Source organism: Salvelinus namaycush, chromosome 25 (assembly GCF_016432855.1).
Source record: "Salvelinus namaycush isolate Seneca chromosome 25, SaNama_1.0, whole genome shotgun sequence".
Lineage (NCBI taxonomy): Eukaryota > Metazoa > Chordata > Actinopteri > Salmoniformes > Salmonidae > Salvelinus > Salvelinus namaycush.
This window is the reverse complement of record NC_052331.1, coordinates 11,784,773-11,807,850: the sequence shown is the minus strand read 5'-3', so window position 1 is coordinate 11,807,850 and position 23,078 is coordinate 11,784,773. Positions and strand designations below refer to the sequence as shown.

General features: G+C 40.6%; 1 protein-coding gene across 1 annotated transcript in view; it reads left to right on the top strand.

Moving 5' to 3' along the window:
• Positions 1-21,776, top strand: part of LOC120020249 (matrix metalloproteinase-16-like) — a 48,020-nt gene extending 26,244 nt beyond the window's left edge. Inside the window, exons 6-11 of the mRNA XM_038963789.1 lie at positions 2,176-2,337; positions 11,374-11,591; positions 14,439-14,577; positions 20,034-20,184; positions 21,064-21,179; positions 21,409-21,776. Coding sequence (XP_038819717.1) covers positions 2,176-2,337; positions 11,374-11,591; positions 14,439-14,577; positions 20,034-20,184; positions 21,064-21,179; positions 21,409-21,776 — 1,154 coding nt within the window. The remainder of the gene's footprint in view (positions 1-2,175; positions 2,338-11,373; positions 11,592-14,438; positions 14,578-20,033; positions 20,185-21,063; positions 21,180-21,408) is intronic.
• The last annotated feature ends 1,302 nt before the right edge of the window (positions 21,777-23,078 follow it).

Here is a 23,078-nt window from a genome sequence, read left to right as displayed (position 1 = left end):
GCACTAACTGAAGTTTATTTGGTGCTTTATCCGGGTAGCCGGAAAGTAGAGCATTGCAGTAGTCTAAGCTAGAAGTAACAAAAGCATGGATTAATTTTTCTGCTTCATTTTTGGACAGAAAGTTTCAGATTTTTGCAATGTTATGAAGATGGAAAAAATAGGTCCTTGAAACAGTCTTGATATGTTCGTCAAAAGAGAGATCAGGGTCCAGAGTAACGCCGAGGTCCTTCACAGTTTTATTTGAGACGACTTTACAACCATCAAGATTAATTGTCAGATTCAACAGAAGATCTCTTTGTTTCTTGGGACCTAGAACAAGCATCTCTGTTTTGTCCGAGTTTAAAAGTAGAAAGTTTGCAGCCATCCACTTCCTTATGTCTGAAACACAGGCTTATAGCGAGGGCAATTTTGGGGCTTCACCATGTTTCATTGAAATGTACAGCTGTGTGTCATCCGCATAGCAGTGAAAGTTAACATTATGTTTTCGAATGACATCCCCAAGAGGTAAAATATATAGTGAAAACGATAGTGGTCCTAAAACGGAACCTTGAGGAACACCGAAATTTACAGTTGATTTGTCAGAGGACAAACCATTCACAGAGACAAACTGATATCTTTCTGAGAGATAAGATCTAAAGCAGGCCAGAACTTGTCCGTGTAGACCAATTTGGGTTTCCAATCTCTCCAAAGGAATGTGGTGATCGATGGTATCAAAAGCAGCACTAAGGTCTAGGAGCACGAGGACAGATGCAGAGCCTCGGTCTGACGCCATTAAAAGGTCATTTACCACCTTCACAAGTGCAGTCTCAGTGCTATGATGGGGTCTAAAACCAGACTGAAGCATTTCGTATACATTGTTTGTCTTCAGGAAGGCAGTGAGTTGCTGCGCAACAGCTTTTTCTAAAATTTTTGAGAGGAATGGAAGATTCGATTTAGGCCGATAGTTTTTTAAATATTTTCTGGGTCAAGGTTTGGCTTTTTCAAGAGAGGCTTTATTACTGCCACTTTTAGTGAGTTTGGTACACATCCGGTGGATAGAGAGCCGTTTATTATGTTCAACATAGGAGGGCCAAGCACAGGAAGCAGCTCTTTCAGTAGTTTAGTTGGAATAGGGTCCAGTATGCAGCTTGAAGGTTTAGAGGCCATGATTATTTTCATCATTGTGTCAAGAGATATAGTACTAAAACACTTGGGCGTCTCTCTTGATCCTAGGTCCTGGCACAGTTGTGCAGACTCAGGACAACTGAGCTTTGGAGGAATACGCAGATTTAAAGAGGAGTCCGTAATTTGCTTTCTAATGATCATGATCTTTTCCTCAAAGAAGTTCATGAATTTATTACTGCTGAAGTGAAAGCCATCCTCACTTGGGGAATGCTGCTTTTTAGTTAGCTTTGCGACAGTATCAAAAAGAAACGTTTAGTTCTGTATTGTTTTTGGCGAGTTTAATTTATTAAAACATGTGGAACTCTACGCACGCTGCGCCTTAGTCCATTTCTAACAACGATCGTGACAGAGATCTTCAGTTTCTTGGCAATTTCTTGCATGGAATAGCCTTCAATTCTCAGAACAAGAATAGACTGACGCGTTTCAGAAGAAAGTCTTTGTTTCTGGCCATTTTGAGCCTGTAATCGAACCCCAAAATGCTGATGCTCCAGATACTCAACTAGTCTAAAGAAGGACTAGTTGGGCATCACCAGCTTCTTTAATCAGAACAACAGTTTTCAGCTGTGCTAACATAATTGCAAAAGGGTTTTCTAATGATCAATTAGCCTTTCAAAATGATGAACTTGGATTAGCTAACACAACGTGCCATTGGAACACAGGAGTGATGGTTGCTGATAATGGGCCTCTGTACGCCTATGTAGATATTCCATAAAAAATCTGCCATTTCCAGCTACAATAGTCATTTAAAACATTAACAATGTCTACACTGTATTTCTGATCAATCTGATGTTATTTTAATGGACCCAAAAAATGCTTTTCTTTCAAAAACAAGGACATTTCTAAGTGACCCCAAACTTTTGAACGGTAGTGTACATTCCCACAACTTCTAAGGAACCAAATGTGCTAGCTGGGGTCTGTGTGTGTGCATGTGTGCATGTGTGTGTGCAGTCACACTGCGTGTGTGTTTGTGTGTGTGTGATTCTAATCCCTAGTCTATCTCTCCCTTCCCAGGTAATGACCTGTTCCTGGTGGCAGTCCATGAGCTGGGCCATGCCCTGGGTCTGGAACACTCCAATGACCCCACAGCCATCATGGCTCCATTCTACCAGTACATGGACACAGAGAACTTCAAACTTCCTCACGACGACCTTCAGGGCATCCAGAAAATCTATGGTACTGTACCAACAGGTAACTGCCAAAATATAGGAAACACCAACATAAAGTGTCTTAATAGGGAGTTGGGCCAACCACCACGAGCCAGAACAGCTTCAATGCACCTTGGCATAGATTCTACAAGTGTCTTAAACTCTACTGGAGGAATGCGACACGATTCTTCCACGAGAAATTCCATCATTCAGTGTTTTGTTGATGGTGGTGGAAAACTTAACGTTATGCCTATAACTACTGTTCCCTGAATGAGGGCAACAAGGTACACCATATTATGGGGAGTTATACTCTTGCGACTTCGGTTGAAGGATCTACAATCACGTCTTCCACAGGTGATAAGCATGCGGCTCGAATTCACTCCTTCAATTTAATACCACTCTTAACCGAGCCCAGGAATGGATGGTGCGTTTCCCTCCTTCTGGGAACAGGAGTTATAGTCATAAAGTTACATTCCCTTTCAGTCAGTCAACTTTGGTACAACATACAATAGGGAAATATAATCACGCCCCAAGCCGACCCCAACGGATAGTAAATGAAACGGCCCATGGCAAACCACCCAGACCTGATCTCACCAGATGCGGCAGCCTGGGTATTGCGCACACAACATGCTGGCTAGTAACTTTCCCCTATCCCAGCCGTAAGTACACGGTGTACTATACTGGGAGCAGTGACATCCAAGCAATAAAACCTCACAAAAGTGTGTGGTGATGCCCAACTCGCCGCAGCACAAATATCTCCTATAGTCAACCCTTTAAACAACGCCCAAGATGCCACCAGACTCCTGGTGGAGTGGACATGTACACCGCTAGGTAACCCTTGCCCCATGCTGCTATATGCCAGGGAGAAAGCCTCCACAATCCAATGGGAGAAACGCTGCATAGAGAGCGCCCTGCCGCGAGCTGAATTAGCAAAACAGACAAAAAGTTGGTCACATAACCAGATGTCCTGGGTCCGTTCAATGTACGTGCGTAAAGCTCGCACGGGGCACAGGGCATGTAACCTCTGTTTCTCTTCAGAAGCAAAAAGAGGACACAAAAAGGGAAATAGCTCAAAAGCTAAGTACCTGTAGGACATAGCCATGACTTTTGGAGCGAAGGCCGCATTTGGACGCAATGTCACCTTAGAGCATGTTGGAGGTCCCCAACATGTTTAGCTGAGGCCAAAGGGAGGTTTTGTAGGAGAGGATCCAGAGGCTCAGTGCCTCCAAAACCAGTGCCAATTTCCAATTCCCAATTCCTATAAATTCTGGGATTATGTCCTCCATTCTTTTGGCTATTATTGATGCATACCGTTTATAATCCATGTTAAGAATTGCGATCGATTTTGGAATTACAGATATGATGACTTCTCTCCATGGTGGTAGATCTCCCTCTCGTAGATTCCAGTTAAAAGAGGCCTGAAGTAGAGGTGTTAGTTATTCTCTGAAGGCTTTGATCCAGTCATGCCATTAGTGCCTGGAGATCTTTTTGCTTTTAGATTAAATATTGCATTATTCATTTCTTCAGTAGTTATTTCTGAAGTAAGTTTATCATTTTGCTCTGTCCAAATTGAAGGGAGATCAAGTGAGCTCAAAAAACGCTCTGTTGTCTGTGCATCTGCCTTCTCTGGTTGCTTGCACAGATTTGTAAAGTATGATTCAAATGCATTCTCTATTTCATCCAATTTGCATGCAATCTGCTTTGTTTTGCGGTCTTTTATTTAGAAAATTGTATTCTGTGCTTATTGTTTTCTGAGTCCTCATGCTAGTCATTTTGTTGCCTTTGAGTCTGCTTCATTATATCGTTCTTTCAGGAACCTAAGCTTTTTCTCTACTTCTTCAATATAAATCTGGTCAATTTCCTGTTTTACCTTTTGAATCTCCCGTAATATAAAAGGGTCTTTGAAATGACTATGAGATCGTTCTAAGCTTCCTAATGTTTCCTGTAATTTCAGCAGTTTCTGTGCATTTATCTTTTTCTTGAGAGATGATGTGGCTATGATCTTCCCTCTATTAACCAGCTTAGTGTATCCCACAATGTAGCAGGGGATACTTCCCAGTTATCATTATTCTCCAGATAGACGTTCAATTCTGTCTTTATTGACTCCTTAAATGCTGGATCATTCAGCATGCGTGTATTAAGCCTCCATAGAGTATTTCTTGGTTTGCTATCAAGATGTAGAGTTAGGTCAACTCCATTATGATCTAATAAGTCGTTCTGCCTGATCCTACAATCCTTAAGCCTGTGTCTATCTGCACTGTACATGAAAAAGTAGTCTAACCTGGAGTATTCAGTGTGGCGGGCTGAGTAAAAAGTGCATTCCCTATCTGACATATGGAAGTCGCGCCAAACATCAAACAGTCCTAAATCCTGTAAAATCCTATTGATCTTTTTAGCAACCAAGCTCATTTTCCTATTTTGATTTGTACTGTCCAATTTTGAGATTAAAATCATGTTAAAATTCCCTCCACTGATAAGCGTGCCAGAGGTTTCTGTGGCAGTTAAATCAAACACATTCCTAAAGAACACCATGTCATTCTCCAGTGGCGCGTAAACATTAAATGATGTAACTTCCTTGTGATCCAGTTTATGTTTAACAAAGATAAATCTACCCTCCTTTTATTTCTGATAAAAGCTCAAAATTAACTGAATTTGGGATCAAAATTGCAATGCCCCTTCTACCCATTTTATAAGAAGAGAAAATGGTATTCCTATATCCCATAATCTTGAGTTCTCGTGATCAGGATTGGATAAGTGATTTTCCTGCCAGAATAATATGTCAACTCTCTCCCGTTTCATCTTTGCTATTACCTCACTTCTCTTGATGGCACTCCCCAATCTATTTACATTGAGATTTATGACCTTAAATTCACGATGATGCATCGTTATAAACCAAAAAACCTGTGCACCATAACAGCCTGCTTAGCATCAACCTAAAAAGACAGAAAAAAGAAGAACAATAAAAAAAGTACATTAAAGTGGGGAAAGACTTTGCAATGCCAGAGGACTGAGGGGGATGAGCCTGACCGCTGGAGGGGCCACTCACTTAAATGTCAAAATGCGTGATGCAAACAAAACCTTTTTGTGACTTTCATTAATCTGATGACTGTTATTTATTTAATCCACTAACTATGTTTAATTGTTACCCGATTAAATTAATAATGTAACAATTAACTCATTAGGAATTTGGGGCACCACGGAAGAAGTTGTTTAATGAGTTACCATCTCCTGAATTAAACTCTAAATGATATATAAGTTATATATTGATAACAGTCACTTATTAATCATTACCTCATATCAGTCTCATTCTGAACAGTCGTAACCTTCTTGGATCTGCAAGAACCCCAGCCTTGCTGATTATTCAGAACTACACAATTTGTTTTAATCATTTATTTACTAACTAAATAATAACACAGAATACACATACACACTTGCATGAGACAAAAGTCCCTAGTGGACTGACAAGATATGACGGATTATTACAACATAACATTAGAGGGGGGAGAGAGAGAGAGAGAGACAAAGGGAAAGAGACACTTATCGTACATTTGGAAACTACACTCCCAGTAACCATTTACTTTGCACACGAACCACCGCCCGTTGGGAGTAAGGGGGTAAGGGGGTTTTGTTGGCCTTTCCTGTGGGCCACTTATACACACTCTGATTGTCCACCAGAGGTCACAATGTCCTTCTTCCATGTACTTTTCCTACTTTCCCTTTTAGTGTAAGTTACTATAATACTTGATTTTATGGGGAAAATACCCAACCGATGTGCAGTACGAAAAATCAGGCAGCCATTTCCTAAATTGCGTCACCGGAAGCCCAGAGAAGGAAAACGTTTAATCTAACTCAAATACAGGAAACAACAGTTTTAACACCCGTGAACAGTGTGGAACTCACTTGAAAAAACTGTGTTTATGTGCCAAGGTTTGCCTAAAGCCCAGCCCACTCTGGGTACAAGGACTCTGGCTATCAGTGGCATTCCAAACACTTAACAGACACACACTCTCCCCTCAGCCCTCAAATTAAGTGGACACTTCTGATGACGTATCATGAAGTCTGACGAGTATACACTTGCAGCACTTTAAATGGACCGCCCTTGCCCGAACATTCGTCACATTCAACCCGCGATGATTGTGTTTTTAGCCACCGGTAGCTTGTGGGTGCTTTACATTCGCTACCGTCAATTATGATTGCATTTCTACTTACATTAAATATATAATTATTAATATACACCTACTGTATGATAACTAGCAAATTAATTATCTAAATAACGTTAGCCTGCCTAGCTACTTCTGAAGAAGGAAAATTTTTTATTTCTGCAATTTCCAAAAGCTAACCAAACAAAAACATCATTCATTTTACGAGACGTGTTTGTGCTGTCATGTGCATTAGTAGCACCATTTCTAACTTATTTACATTCGTTTTTACTTACACTTGTATGTTGACTCCATATTGATGTTGAGGTTTTAAGTTTTGGTGGAGTTGTCTTAGTGGATGTACAATCATTGCGAATTGAATTATGGGGCGTTTCAGCCCCGAAGTGAACATAAATGTACACTCTCCAACTCCATTAAAATCGAGGACGGAGGGGCTTTCGTTGCAAACTTCCCTTGCTTGGCTAATCATTTGGACCGATGACAAATATGGCTGCGGGGATTCTTCCAAGGGCATAAGGTAAGTGGACGAGTACGTGTCTTTTATGAGTTTGAAACGCAGCCAGGGATGTACCCCAATTGTCCGTGCCACAATGAGCCGTTTGGTGGTAAAATGTGTTCCAGTAACCTGCTGGCACCCAAAGCTGGACTGGACACATTAAAAATGGACCCAGGGGAAAAATATTAGGAATGAAAAGCGTTGAGCTGGAGACAGATAGCTCATTTGGGGGCTCATTCATATTAACCACAGAGACTGCATGTGGGATAATAGTGCTGTCATGTCCAACCCTGCTGGTTCCCTCGACTCCACTACCAACAACTAATTGCCTGTAGAGCCCATAACCTGTATCACTAGACACCTTAAAGAGACTAGTGAGCTTCAGGCAGGAATCAGCAATGAATCCCACCTATGGGGGAGGAACGCCCCCTTGCGGACAGTGACCCAACTTGTCACTCTCAACCTGGGGACACTGATATACCCCTTGAACCCTGTGAACAACGTGGAACATGGGCTAACATAGGGAGCAGGATTAAACATGGCCAAGCTTCCAACATACGTTGTGCTTCCATGAGACTGTATAGCCTGCATGAAGCCCGGCCCCTTTACGGGCACAGGGGTCTCTGGCAATGGCTGACGTAGTAACCGTTTTAGCTAAAGTAGGGGCACTGTTTTCACAGACCCATGCCAAAGCCCCTCGCTCCGGGCGTTACCCCAGCCAAGTGCCCGGGGGGCTGCTTCTTCATCAGAGGTGCACACAAACTCCATTTCTTTCACTCCCTCTAACTCCAGGAACTGAAAATAGGAAGAGGGTTGCCATAACGTCAGGGGAAAGCTAGTCAGTTTTACTCGCCGGAGGTTAAGTATGCTAGCCAATGTTAGCCGGGAGGCTTTTTAGCATAAGCTAGTGTCATGTCTCTATTATCCTTAATGTGATGACAGGCTATTTTCAAATCGATTACCTAACCTTTAATTATTTGATTAAATTAATCAGGCAATAACTAACTCATTAGGAAGAGGATGGCACCACGGAAGCATTAGTTTATATGGAGCGGCTATCTCCCGAATCCACTCTTAAAGATCTGAAGATCTTTTATATCAATAGCAGTCCATCATTAATTATTCTTTACCTTCTATCAGTCTCATCGGAACGTCTTAAAAAATTCTGCACGAACCCTAGCATAAATTATGAATCAGCGTTATACAAATTGGCTTAATTATTTATTTACTAACTAATCAAATCACATAAATACATAACAAACAAACAGTAGATATTATACATTGGGTTGCTACATGATACAAAGGAAATACTCCCTAGCTGGCAAAACCGATATGATGGCTTGGTAGACAAAAGAAAGGGGGTGTGGACCGATAAAGAGCGGGAAACTCATAGAGGATTACTACACTCATAGAAATTGCTAATACTTTACATGAATGACCACTCATTCAAAAAGAAATTGCAATTCATATTTACGCCCGTATGTCGTTGTCTTCTCTGTTGGAATCTGGTCCGTCTGCTGGAGAGTTCATCAGAGTCTCTCTGGTTGCGTTTCCCCGAAGATCAAAAGTATTTCGATGTTGTTAGGATGGATACTTCAGAATACCATTCGGAGATGTGGCCATAGAATAGATGTTTCGGCAGCTGTCTGTATTCTCGTCCTAGGTTTACGTCATTTCTAGCTGCAGACTTGTAATTCGTGTCGTCTAGAATTTCTCACTTATTCTGTAGAGATTGATAGTCTCAGAGTTGAACCATTTCCAGCCGTGTAGCCAATGCTCCACGTGGTATAGTCTTGTCCTTTGGTAGAGTTGTAGTTTAATCCACTTCACACACCAGCGTCACACGGCGTGTTTTGGTCTTAGAAATTCAACCATTTGCAACCTTAGCTTACACCGGGGTTTACGTGGTCTGGTGTGAATTTCATCAGGAGTGGGTTTTATACATTTCAGACAGCTGGGAAATGTACACTTTAAGAGATACCGTTCAGTAGAAAAGGGCCATGACGCCTAATGTGATGTCTGGGCTCACGGGAGTGTGGCCACTGACTAGTTAATCTTTATATGAAAATCATTTAGAAGGTTAATATCACATTACATCTTTTCACAAATAGTTTCATGTTTAATCACATCCTTTTCACAATATTTAGATGTAAACCTGACAGCTGGGAAATGTACACTTTAAGAGATAACGTTATGTGTGTTTCCTGTCCTTCATGAGATCACCAAATGAAACACACTCATAATAACTGTCCCTTTAGTGTCCATGGACCATTCCCACATTCTCAAAAGTAGAAATCGTTTAATTCTCCCATTTTGGGGATTTAGGAGTTTGGCCAAGTGAAGTCCTTTGTTCTCTTTCTGTGCTCTCTCCCTCTCTTTCTGCATGACCAGGGGGAGAGAGCCTCTACCAAGAATTTATGACCTGAGATAACAAAACCTGGGTTTAGGAGAGAGAGTGAGGGGGGGCACGATCCACACCCAGAAAGGGCCACGTCATGACACTAGGCTAGCCTCTTTGACCGCAGCGCGATCCGTTTAGAATAACCAAGCGACTTAATGATACATATACTAAACAAGAGAGCTGCTCCAGAAACTCCACCATGGGGAGGCAGGAATAGCTAGTAATAGCTAGCTTGCCTTAGTGAGTTACCCAACCTGGCAAGCACGCTATGCAGCACTTGTTTAACTAGCCCGGTCTCGAAAGTCCACATAGGAACGAATCACTGAGGTGGGACCGGACCCTTCATCAACAAGTCTGGGAAGAGAGGCAAGCAGTGCTTGATGGCTGCTTCGGAGGTACCCTCCGAACCAGGATGCCCCTTCTCTTCGAGTAGCCTCCCGTAACCGATGACAGAGTGCACAGGAGCCGAATTGGGCACAGGCAGCCACCACATACCCCACGCCCAGGCAGACCACCCAATCCATCTACGCTTCCAGCATTCAGGAAAGAAAAGTCACCATCAGTAATTCCAAGCTTCCTCAACAATGCTACACGTCTTCCCAGGGAGTCTGTACACAGTGCGTGGCAATGCGTACCCGAACTGGTTTGATTGAGGGCCGCCTGAGCATGCTCCAAACCGAGACAAACTATACATAGATTGTGAGTATCTTTCAGAGAAATGCTATAACCTCATGACTGGGGGCATGATCTCGACCCCAAACCCGGCTTAGGCATCGTCGTCTCAGTCGTTTTGTTGGCCATCTTACTCATCGCACCAGCAAATTGAAGAATAACTAATAACTAATAACTTTGTTTGTGATTAGAAAACATATGATAACTAGTACAGTGGGACAGTTTAGTTAGCGCAACGTAAGACAGTCTCCTTTTCCAATTGTTTGTGTTCGTAGCGTGAATCGTTCCTGTTTTACATTTGAGTCATTTAGCAGACACTCTTATCCAGAGCGACTTACAGTAGTGAGTCATTTAGCAGACACTCTTATCCAGAGCGACTTACAGTCAGTGAGTCATTTAGCAGACACTCTTATCCAGAGCGACTTACAGTAGTGAGAGCATTTTCATACTGGTCCCCAGTGGGACCACATGAGGTGAAGAGTGGAATAATTGAAAGAATCCGAGCCTCACACTGGGCTTCTAGCGAGTCGTGGATTTAATTTGCCTTGTCAGGTGTGATTGTAGATCCTTCAACAAGAGTGCGACTACACATAGTAGGTTGTACTGAAGTTGACTGACTGAAAGGGAACGCTCCAGAATCTCACACAAGTGTTCAATTGGGTTGTGATCTTATGACTGACACACACACACACACACACACACAGCAACACACAGACACACAGACACAGACACACACACACACACACACACACACACACACACACACACACACACACACACACACAGCAACACACAGACACACACACACACACACACACACACACACACACACACACACACACACACACACACCCTTTAAACCCCATATGCTTCTTTGAGACCTCTCTTTCAAAGTCACAGATCTTTTCTTCTTGCCATGGTAGCCAAAATAATGGTCAACTGGGCATTTTTATACATGACCCTAAGCATGATGGGATGTTAATTGCTTAATTAACTCAGGAACCACTCCTGTGTGGAAGGACCTGCTTTCAATATACTTTGTATCCTTCATTTACTCAAGTGTTTCCTTTATTTGGGCATTTACCTGTATCTATGGTACTGCATTTAATTTCCCACATAATATTATAATATAGTAATGCCCTCAATCTGTTTAGTACACTAAATCTACGCAAAGTAGTATTATAATAGTATTGTGTGTAATTTAAAAAAACATTTGTTTTATTGTTTTCATTGAAGGAATACATGTTCAATGACAATGTTCAATGACAATATGTATATTTTTTTATGCCCTTAGCTAGTTAGCTGGCTTGGCTAATGTGTCCCATTCATCTCCAGGTCCACCAGACAGGGCTCTCCAGCCCACCAGGACCCCACCCACGGCCCCTCCCCCACGCTTCCACTCCCCCTCGGAACCTCGTAAGCACGACCGCCAGGTCCGGCCCCACCGCCCTCCTCAGGGCGCCAAACCCTCCAACCCCTACGCCACGCCCAACATCTGCGACGGAGGCTTCAACACCCTGGCCATCCTCAGACAGGAGCTGTTCGTATTCAAGGTAGGTCGGCATGTACAGATACTGTATAATGTACACTTGTCTACCCTATAAAATCTACAAAGTGTTAAAAGGTAATAGATTTTTCCTTCCGGTTCCGGTGGCATGCATTGAAACGTGTGGCTTTTCGCGGCTGGCTTTCTTTTGCAAATTACTATAAATTGATGGAATTAAAAAAAAAAAAATTATGCTTCAACTTATTAAAAACAACTCCTAGTGTATTTTGAATGAATACACTAAATTACAATTCAAGTGATTGAAATTGAAGTACAGTTTTAATGTGTTTAAGTTTAATTTATAGTGAGCATAATAAGAACAAATTCTTATTTTCAATGAGGGCCTAGGGGCAGAACGACAGATTTGTACCTTGTCAGCTAGGGGATTTGATCTTGCAACCTTTCGGTTACTAGTCCAACGCTCTAACCACTAGGCTACCTGCTGCCTCAATATAGTATACTTAAAGACTGAAAAATGATTAATTTAAGGTGTACTCTTAATAAGTGTATTGAAGGTTGATGATAGCATATTTATAGTATACTACAAGACTGAAAAACAATGAATATAATATATTATAGTCTACTTAATATATACTAGAAAAATACATCTCGAATTTGAAGTATATTTTTTGATTCTTTTGTATATTTCAGTATACTTGTAATATATTAAAATATATATATTTTTTTGCTTGGGTAATCATTGTGACACAAGAAATAAAAAAGTACCATCTTGGCTAAAGGCAAAGAAGGCAGAATCACTTTCCTTAAATGTACCCATAATGGAAAGAAAATTGCCTTTATTAATGTGTATGCTCCAAATTCATATAATCCTATGTTTTTTGATTCTCTGAGCAGCATATTGTCAGAATTAAGTGAATTCCAACTGGTTATTGGGACAAACATGAATGCCATTTTGGACATGCAGGACAAAACTAATGAGACCAACTACAATCCAGAGGCAGCCAAGGCTCTCCAACATATACTCTCTGATTACAACCTCATTGATGCCTGACTAGCTCATAACTCTAAAGCAAAAAAGTACACTTTCTATTCAAACAGGCACAAAACATTCTCCCGTATTGATTTCGTGCTATTATCTACTCCTCTATTATCTTTAATCATGAAAATAGAAATTCGACATATGAGCATATCTGATCATCATGCTTATTATTTCCAGATACAAATGCCAGAATCTCCTAAAAGAACCACAAGATGGCACTTTAATGTTTCCTTACTACAAAATCATACTTTCTGTGAACAATTTGAAACTGAATTAACTTAATTGATAATGATTAACAAAAAGTAAGTCGATGATCATCCGATTTTATGGGATGTCATTGAAGGTTTTATTAAAAACAATGCAACTGCATTTGCATCTGGGCTGAATAAATCACAATTAAAGAAGATATCAGAATTGGAAAAGTTGTTAACGACGTTAGAGCGTTTTCAACAAACACCTTTATCAGACTAGGTAGCGACTACTCTTTTCAAAGTCAAGACAGGTCTAAATCTATTGAGAAGACAGAGAGCAGAATTTGACATCCATCAAGTTAGACTCAACCTTTACTTCCATGGTAATCGACCCAGTCGTCTACTGTCTAACAAGCTTTGTAGTAGTGATCGATTAGCGGATATTGCAACTATTGATTCTGAATCAGGTGAATTACTAATTACTTCCTGTTTCTATAAAATAATTGTACCCCTTTGATTGTACATCCGCACAAAGCCAGATTGAATCCAGGTTCATTTCTATCAGAACCCAAATGAATCAACCAACGATTCTCCCGTTTCTATAAAGAATTGTACCCCTTTGATTGTACATCCACACAAAGCCAGATTGAATCCTTTTTAAAAGCTATATGAACTCATCTTTTTTCAACTGAAGAAGCCAGCTTCCTGGGAGCCCACATCTCTCTCCATGACCGCAAAAGAGCATTGGATAACATGAATAAAGACAAATCACCTGGTTGTAACGGTATTTGTCCTAAGGTCTATAATTTTTTGGGGAACCAATTAGGTCCACTGGTTGAAATGATTAACACAGCCGTTCACAAAGGTTTGTTTTGAAGGGATGTAAATTCGGCACTAATTTAGCTTTTATTTTAAAAAGGGTAAGGACTCCACCCAGTGCTCTCACTATCACCTTCTATCTTTGATAAACACAGATATTCAATTATTTAAAAAAATTCAAAATGTCTTTAAATTGAAAATTCTGTGAACTGTCTTGTGCAAGTTTTAAATTGACATAATACCTGTTAGCAATGCTAACTAGCGTTTCGAATTTGAGAGTAAATAAAACCTACTATATTGATAAAAGTCACCTTGTCCGAAAGAGATTTACGTTTACATTTAAGTCATTTAGCAGACGGTCTTATCCAGAGCGACTTACAAGTACATACATTCATACTTTTTTGTACTGGTCCCCCGTGGGAATCGAACCCACAACCCTGGCGTTGCAAGCGCCATGCTCTACCAACTGAGCCACATTACATGGTAATCAAAACGTCACGCCGGGTAAGCCTACACGAAACACAGCCCTTATTGTAAGTGCTTCTAACATTTCCTATGGGGAAAATGAATGGTGGGGAAATTATTGGAACCATTTCTCTGTTTGACAGGCAAGATTTTATGGTTATTATTACACTTCCACTGTTGACCATGTCCCCTGACTTTGGATGGAGAGATGTTAAAAGATATGTTTACATAAGGAGGTGGAGGTTTTCACTGAAGGCTTTCAGTGGAATCAATCACTGCTGGTTTTAGGGAATGCGACGAAGCAGGTTTCAGAGTTTGGGTTTATGCTACCACAGAGAAGGAGATGAAGATCATGTGTTTTTGTCTGCACCGTGTGTAGGACCAGTGGTTCTGGAGGGTGAGGGACAACTCAGTGGTCCCTGGCTACCCCATGCAGATCAACTACTTCTGGAAAGGCCTGCCTGCCAAGATCGACGCCGTCTATGAAAACAGCGAAGGGAAGTTTGTCTTCTTCAAAGGTGAGAGAAAGAGAGGAATGAGAGATAGAGGAGAGGAAAAAAGGAGGGGATGGGAGAGAGATGGAGATGAAAGGGAATCTTATTTTACTCTTGTATCAGCAGAAGGTAGCATTACGTTTGAAGGGTAGTTTGAGGAGAGCAATTGAGAGAAAAAGACAGAGCAAAGCAGTTTGTGGTCATCACAATGTCATATTGATAAGTACAAGAGAATGCCAATGCAATTAGTAGAAATATGTTCTAAATAGCATCAATTTTGTACTGTATGATAACGGGTGAGAGTTCAGCCCCTCCTCCATCCCTGCATCCCTCCATCAGGCAAATTAACATGACATCTGTCACCCAGCAGGTTCACAGAGAGCATCATGCTTTATTTATTCCCTCGTGGAGGAGCTATTTACTGGACTGGACTCCCAACACTTTAGTAGCATCTTATTGTACTGCATTCACAATAAAACAACACTTTAGTAGCCCCTTATTGTACTGCGTTCATAATAAAACAACACTTTAGTAGCCCCTTATTGTACTGCATTCACAATAAAACAACACTTTAGTAGCCCCTTATTGTACTGCGTTCATAATAAAACAACACTTTAGTAGCCCCTTATTGTACTGCATTCACAATAAAACAACACTTTAGTAGCCCCTTATTGTACTGCATTCATAATAAAACAACACTTTAGTAGCCCCTTATTGTACTGCGTTCACAATAAAACAACACTTTAGTAGCCCCTTATTGTACTGCATTCACAATAAAACAACACTTTAGTAGCCCCTTATTGTACTGCATTCATAATAAAACAACACTTTAGTAGCCCCTTATTGTACTGCGTTCATAATAAAACAACACTTTAGTAGCCCCTTATTGTACTGCATTCACAATAAAACAACACTTTAGTAGCCCCTTATTGTCCTGCGTTCATAGTAAAACAACACTTTAGTAGCCCCTTATTGTACTGCGTTCATAATAAAACAACACTTTAGTAGCCCCTTATTGTCCTGCGTTCATAATAAAACAACACTTTAGTAGCCCCTTATTGTACTGCGTTCATAATAAAACAACACTTTAGTAGCCCCTTATTGTACTGCATTCACAATAAAACAACACTTTAGTAGCCCCTTATTGTCCTGCGTTCACAATAAAACAACACTTTAGTAGCCCCTTATTGTACTGCGTTCATAATAAAACAACACTTTAGTAGCCCCTTATTGTACTGCGTTCATAGTAAAACAACACTTTAGTAGCCCCTTATTGTCCTGCATTCACAATAAAACAACACTTTAGTAGCCCCTTATTGTCCTGCGTTCATAATAAAACAACACTTTAGTAGCCCCTTATTGTACTGCGTTCATAGTAAAACAACACTTTAGTAGCCCCTTATTGTCCTGCATTCATAATAAAACAACACTTTAGTAGCCCCTTATTGTACTGCATTCACAATAAAACAACACTTTAGTAGCCCCTTATTGTCCTGCGTTCATAGTAAAACAACACTTTAGTAGCCCCTTATTGTACTGCGTTCATAATAAAACAACACTTTAGTAGCCCCTTATTGTCCTGCGTTCATAATAAAACAACACTTTAGTAGCCCCTTATTGTACTGCGTTCATAATAAAACAACACTTTAGTAGCCCCTTATTGTACTGCATTCACAATAAAACAACACTTTAGTAGCCCCTTATTGTCCTGCGTTCACAATAAAACAACACTTTAGTAGCCCCTTATTGTACTGCGTTCATAATAAAACAACACTTTAGTAGCCCCTTATTGTACTGCGTTCATAGTAAAACAACACTTTAGTAGCCCCTTATTGTACGGCATTCACAATAAAACAACACTTTAGTAGCCCCTTATTGTACTGCATTCACAATAAAACAACACTTTAGTAGCCCCTTATTGTACTGCATTCACAATAAAACAACACTTTAGTAGCCCCTTATTGTACTGCATTCATAATAAAACAACACTTTAGTAGCCCCTTATTGTACTGCGTTCACAATAAAACAACACTTTAGTAGCCCCTTATTGTACTGCATTCACAATAAAACAACACTTTAGTAGCCCCTTATTGTACTGCATTCATAATAAAACAACACTTTAGTAGCCCCTTATTGTACTGCGTTCACAATAAAACAACACTTTAGTAGCCCCTTATTGTCCTGCATTCACAATAAAACAACACTTTAGTAGCCCCTTATTGTACTGCATTCATAATAAAACAACACTTTAGTAGCCCCTTATTGTACTGCGTTCATAGTAAAACAACACTTTAGTAGCCCCTTATTGTACTGCGTTCATAGTAAAACAACACTTTAGTAGCCCCTTATTGTCCTGCATTCACAATAAAACAACACTTTAGTAGCCCCTTATTGTCCTGCATTCACAATAAAACAACACTTTAGTAGCCCCTTATTGTACTGCATTCACAATAAAACAACACTTTAGTAGCCCCTTATTGTACTGCATTCACAATAAAACAACACTTTAGTAGCCCCTTATTGTACTGCATTCACAATAAAACAACACTTTAGTAGCCACTTATTGTCCTGCATTCACAATAAAACAACACTTTAGTAGCCCCTTATTGTCCTGCATTCACAATAAAACAACACTTTAGTAGCCCCTTATTGTCCTGCATTCATAATAAAACAACACTTTAGTAGCCCCTTATTGTACGGCATTCACAATAAAACAACACTTTAGTAGCCCCTTATTGTACTGCGTTCACAATAAAACAACACTTTAGTAGCCCCTTATTGTCCTGCATTCACAATATGCATTCATAATAAAACAACACTTTAGTAGCCCCTTATTGTCCTGCATTCATAGTAAAACAACACTTTAGTAGCCCCTTATTGTCCTGCATTCACAATAAAACAACACTTTAGTAGCCCCTTATTGTCCTGCATTCACAATAAAACAACCCTTTAGTAGCCCCTTATTGTCCTGCATTCACAATAAAACAACACTTTAGTAGCCCCTTATTGTACTGCATTCATAATAAAACAACACTTTAGTAGCCCCTTATTGTACTGCGTTCATAGTAAAACAACACTTTAGTAGCCCCTTATTGTACTGCGTTCATAGTAAAACAACACTTTAGTAGCCCCTTATTGTACTGCGTTCATAGTAAAACAACACTTTAGTAGCCCCTTATTGTCCTGCATTCACAATAAAACAACACTTTAGTAGCCCCTTATTGTACTGCATTCATAATAAAACAACACTTTAGTAGCCCCTTATTGTACGGCATTCACAATAAAACAACACTTTAGTAGCCCCTTATTGTACTGCGTTCACAATAAAACAACACTTTAGTAGCCCCTTATTGTCCTGCATTCACAATAAAACAACACTTTAGTAGCCCCTTATTGTCCTGCATTCACAATAAAACAACACTTTAGTAGCCCCTTATTGTCCTGCGTTCATAGTAAAACAACACTTTAGTAGCCCCTTATTGTACTGCGTTCATAATAAAACAACACTTTAGTAGCCCCTTATTGTACGGCATTCACAATAAAACAACACTTTAGTAGCCCCTTATTGTCCTGCATTCACAATAAAACAACACTTTAGTAGCCCCTTATTGTACTGCATTCATAATAAAACAACACTTTAGTAGCCCCTTATTGTCCTGCGTTCACAATAAAACAACACTTTAGTAGCCCCTTATTGTCCTGCATTCACAATAAAACAACACTTTAGTAGCCCCTTATTGTCCTGCATTCACAATAAAACAACACTTTAGTAGCCCCTTATTGTCCTGCGTTCATAATAAAACAACACTTTAGTAGCCCCTTATTGTACTGCGTTCATAATAAAACAACACTTTAGTAGCCCCTTATTGTCCTGCATTCACAATAAAACAACACTTTAGTAGCCCCTTATTGTACTGCGTTCACAATAAAACAACACTTTAGTAGCCCCTTATTGTACTGCATTCACAATAAAACAACACTTTAGTAGCCCCTTATTGTACTGCATTCATAATAAAACAACACTTTAGTAGCCCCTTATTGTACTGCGTTCATAATAAAACAACACTTTAGTAGCCCCTTATTGTACTGCGTTCATAATAAAACAACACTTTAGTAGCCCCTTATTGTACTGCGTTCATAATAAAACAACACTTTAGTAGCCCCTTATTGTACTGCGTTCATAATAAAACAACACTTTAGTAGCCCCTTATTGTACTGCATTCACAATAAAAAAAAAACACTTCAGTAGCCCCTTATTGTACTCATTATAATTACACTAGTTTTCAAAAGCTCTTAAATAAACTCACAACTCACTTACTTCTTCCTGAACTATGCAAATAAGTCACTGGCGTAATGCAGTCCCCCACTCTTCATGTCTATGTGGCTGCTTATAGAATCGATGATGCCAGGGCATGTAGCCTGTAGCTTTGCTTTAGCTAATGGATTGGATAAATGTTTATTACTAGGCCTATTTGGTCGACCTTTTCTCATGTTAATCCTAACATTTCACGAAGCTATACACAGTGTCTGCTGGCTGGCAGCAATAATGTAATTACTTGTTCGGTAATTAAAGTAGGAAATTCAAACATTGCAGATTGTAAAATTAATTTTCGATGCAGCAACATACTAATCAGCTCCCAATTGATTTTTTGGAATATACAACGGTCCTGTATAGCTCACCTGAACCTGCATGACATGAGCTGTCCTCACGCTTTCTCCCAGCTTAGATAGAAAGTTGTTGTGCGTAAAACCAATCTATTAAATGCCAAATTTATTGACTGTCCAGTATCCAGACGACCTGTCCCCAGAGCTTCCTATACACTTCATCTCGTTCCGTAACGTGTTGAGGCCAATAAGAAGAATGAGAGGTTTATTTAAAGATGATACAGAACTACGGTATTTAAACCACCAATCCCTTCTGCTCAGTTTCCCTGATGTTGTTACGGCAATCAAGCTTTTTTTTTACCATCCCTGTAACTGTCGCTTCTGCGGAGAGATCGTTTTCTGAACAAAAACTCTCTCGGTCTGATAAGCTCCACTCATTGCACTAGCGGCGTCGTAGCCTGGACCATGGCCTTTGTTCACTGATATCCCGTTTCTTTCAATCAGTTTCTTTTCTTCAAGGCTTGAGGCACTTTTTCAGACACATTCCTGAAGCCCAAGAAACAAACACTTAGCTTCCTAGTACGTATTGAAATGAAAAAAGTTTATAAATTACTTTTTGGAGGGTTACTGTAAAAATTATTAAATAAGTAAATAAAATAGACATCGAGGACATGCGGATGGGCCCCCAGAGGTGTGGGCCTTCCGCCTTCCGGGGGCTGCTGGGGTGTCAGGTACGCCAGTGTAATAAGCCCTCATTATTGGAATGAATTAACAGTCACAATATACTGCCCACAGTGTTACATAGCAACAGTGTAAAACATAATGTTTGGACCCAGGCTCTGACCACTGATCCACTGATCTATTTTTCTTTTTAGGGAACCGCTTCTGGGTGGTCAAGGACACTACTCTGCAGCCCACCTACCCTCAGGATATCTCTCTGTTTGGGAGCGGGATGCCCACCCAGAGCATAGAGACCGCTGTGTGGTGGGAGGACGTGGCCAAGACATACTTCTTCAAGGGAGACAGGTCTGTTTTACCTTTTCATTTCTCCATGACACCACATTGGTTTGATTCATAGTGGCGATAGATTGTAGCTGATGATAGAATTGACTGGCAGGCATTGATGACAAGGAGCCTGCATGTTATGGAGGCTTTGAGACCATCTGTGAGTTACATTAGATTTGTTAGATTGTGAATTAGGTTATACGTTATACTGTATTCGTTTTTATCAATGACAATGATACAGGCTAGCTGATATAAAATGTACTGATATTGGCACGAATGTTGAGGGACTTATCTGCTAAGGAGACCATCTATATATGTGGACTGTAAGAGGATAAGATGCTATACTTAGTACATGGTGTTTACCAATATGACTCAAATAGTTGGTGAAGCTGTCATGATAGATTAAATCATATGAGGCGCTGACCCTGGTGCGAGAGCAGATCAGATTATTTGTCATGATGCTGTCATCATTCCGCAGCAATCTGTTCACTAATGAAGTTTTGTTTTTAAGACCATGCCATCATCCCTCTGGGTATGGCAGCGTAACGTTATCTTGAGTCTTAAAATTTGTGTGTACGTGTAGAAGATCATGAGATTATAATGTTGGTGTGTAAGTGTGAGTGTGAGTGAGTGTGCAGGAAATGCAAACTTGTAGTGTATTTGGGTTTTAAAAAAGCTTCTAAAGTTTCGAATTTCCACTTTGAAATGTCCGACTTAAGTTGGCCTAACAAAAAATGTATCAATCCCTATAAAAACGTCATTAATTATAATCCACATAATAATTCTAATTAACTATTGTTGCAGGATTATTTCCCTCCTTTAGCAAACTGGCTCAAATTAAGATCCTACATCTGCATTTCTGGATATTGACTGCACTGTTTCATTCCTACCTGGCTTTAGATACTGGAGGTACAATGAAGACATGAGGAACATGGACCCTGGTTACCCCAAACCCATCACGGTTTGGAAGGGCATCCCTGACTCCCCTCAGGGGGCGTTTGTGGACAAGGCCAACGGTAGGCCATCCATTCCTCCCTCTATATCGTCCTCTATCTCTGCATCACATCTCTTTCTAATGACTCAAATTGGCCTCTTTGCTCTATATAGCCTATTTATGCCTTGCTTTTCAGTACAGGACATTTTTGATTGTGTTCTAAAACTAGAAAATGGATAAACTTTTTAGCACAAGTCATTTTATTAACGTGTATGAATGTTTAAATATTGAGTTTTTTCTCCTGTGAACAGGATTCACCTACTTCTACAAGGGGAAGGAGTACTGGAAGTTCAACAACCAGCGGTTGCGTGTGGAGCCGGGCTACCCCCGCTCCATCCTGAGGGACTTCATGGGCTGTGACGGCCTGCCGGCCGACCCCGACTGGGACTGGAACCCCCCAGAGGTGGAGGAGCGCCACTCCGACAGCAGCAACGGTGACGTGGACGTCGTCATCAAGCTGGACAGCACAGGGGGCACAGAGAATGCTGTGGCTATCGCCATCCCCTGCGTCCTGGCACTGTGCATGATGGTCCTGCTCTACACCGTGTTCCAGTTCAGGAGGAAGAGCACGCAGAGACACATACTGTACTGCAAGCGCTCCATGCAGGAGTGGGTCTGAGCCAAACCTAAGAGGGAACTGGAACTGTAGGGGAGGTGTATGGAACTTCCACTAGGGACTGTGGGAAGAGCTATCAAACTTCTATTGCGCTCTAGTTGTTAAACCAACTCCCTCTGTGGATGGACAGTATATGCAGTACAGTAGAGAAGTCCTCTACTGTGCTTTGCCCTCTTTGTGACATGCAAGGTGGAGCAAAGCTAGCCGTCTTCATTCAAGACTATGATGGACTGTGGCTGCCAATTCCAACGACGATGTGTCTGATTTAACTCTATCATTGGGTACACTCAGTAGTTATTGGAGAAAAAGGAAAGCTGTGTGGGACCTATGTATTTCTCTGTCTCTGCACGCCCCTAACAAGCCCTTACTATCTACAGTACAGTGGACCATTTAGTAATAGGCTACTACTTTTTATTTTCATGTCCTAGTAAAGTTCAAGTTGCCCAGACTCTGTGCTTTCAAATATTAGTACATGTGAGGTGGACTGTCTGATACCCAAACCAAATATGACCTTTGACCTATCTTCCCTTCCTAGTGAGGATTACGACTCCGGGATTCTTTGTCGGGATGTTTAATTCTAATCTATGGATCTAACATCATCATGACATGACATCACGCTGACGTTTTCTTTGGCCATGTCTTTTCCATATCTGCTCATGACCATCCGTCTGGTCTGGTGTGCTCTCTGTCTGTCTGTGGTCTATGGGAAGCAGCAGCAGCTAGGAACAGAGCTGAGAACTGAATAAGACTGTTGTGGCAGTCTGTCTCTAACACAGGGGCCAAAACCATCTCTGCAATATTTTGGAGACTGCCTTAATCATAGCTTACTTTTGTTATGTTTCTTTGTGTGTGTGTGAGTGTGTTTGCGTGACTGGGTCTGTGTGGGTGTGTGTGTGTGTGCGTTAACATATCTACTGTATGTATGCTCCACAAATCTGTATGAAGATAGTGGTAGTGGGGTTTACTGTATTCGTTTCTTAACATCTTTTGACATGTTCTTCTGACTGGCAGTGACAGCGGTTGGTTTTTCATGTATTCTTTTACATGGTGTGATAAAAAAAAGTTAATGAAAAGCATAAAGAAAAAGTGGCAAAATCCTTGCTGTGATCTGAAGACATATACAGTAGGTACAGTCAATGTGAATACAATATACAGTAGGTCCCAAGAAACATGTTACAGTATATTGTCTCTGAATTGCCCATGGTTGCCCTCCATGATATTAAAATCAATGTGGTTGTGTGATGTCACGTTCCTCTCGACGTGTGTGAGATGACTCAGTATGTGAGATTCCCGGTGAACGTGAAG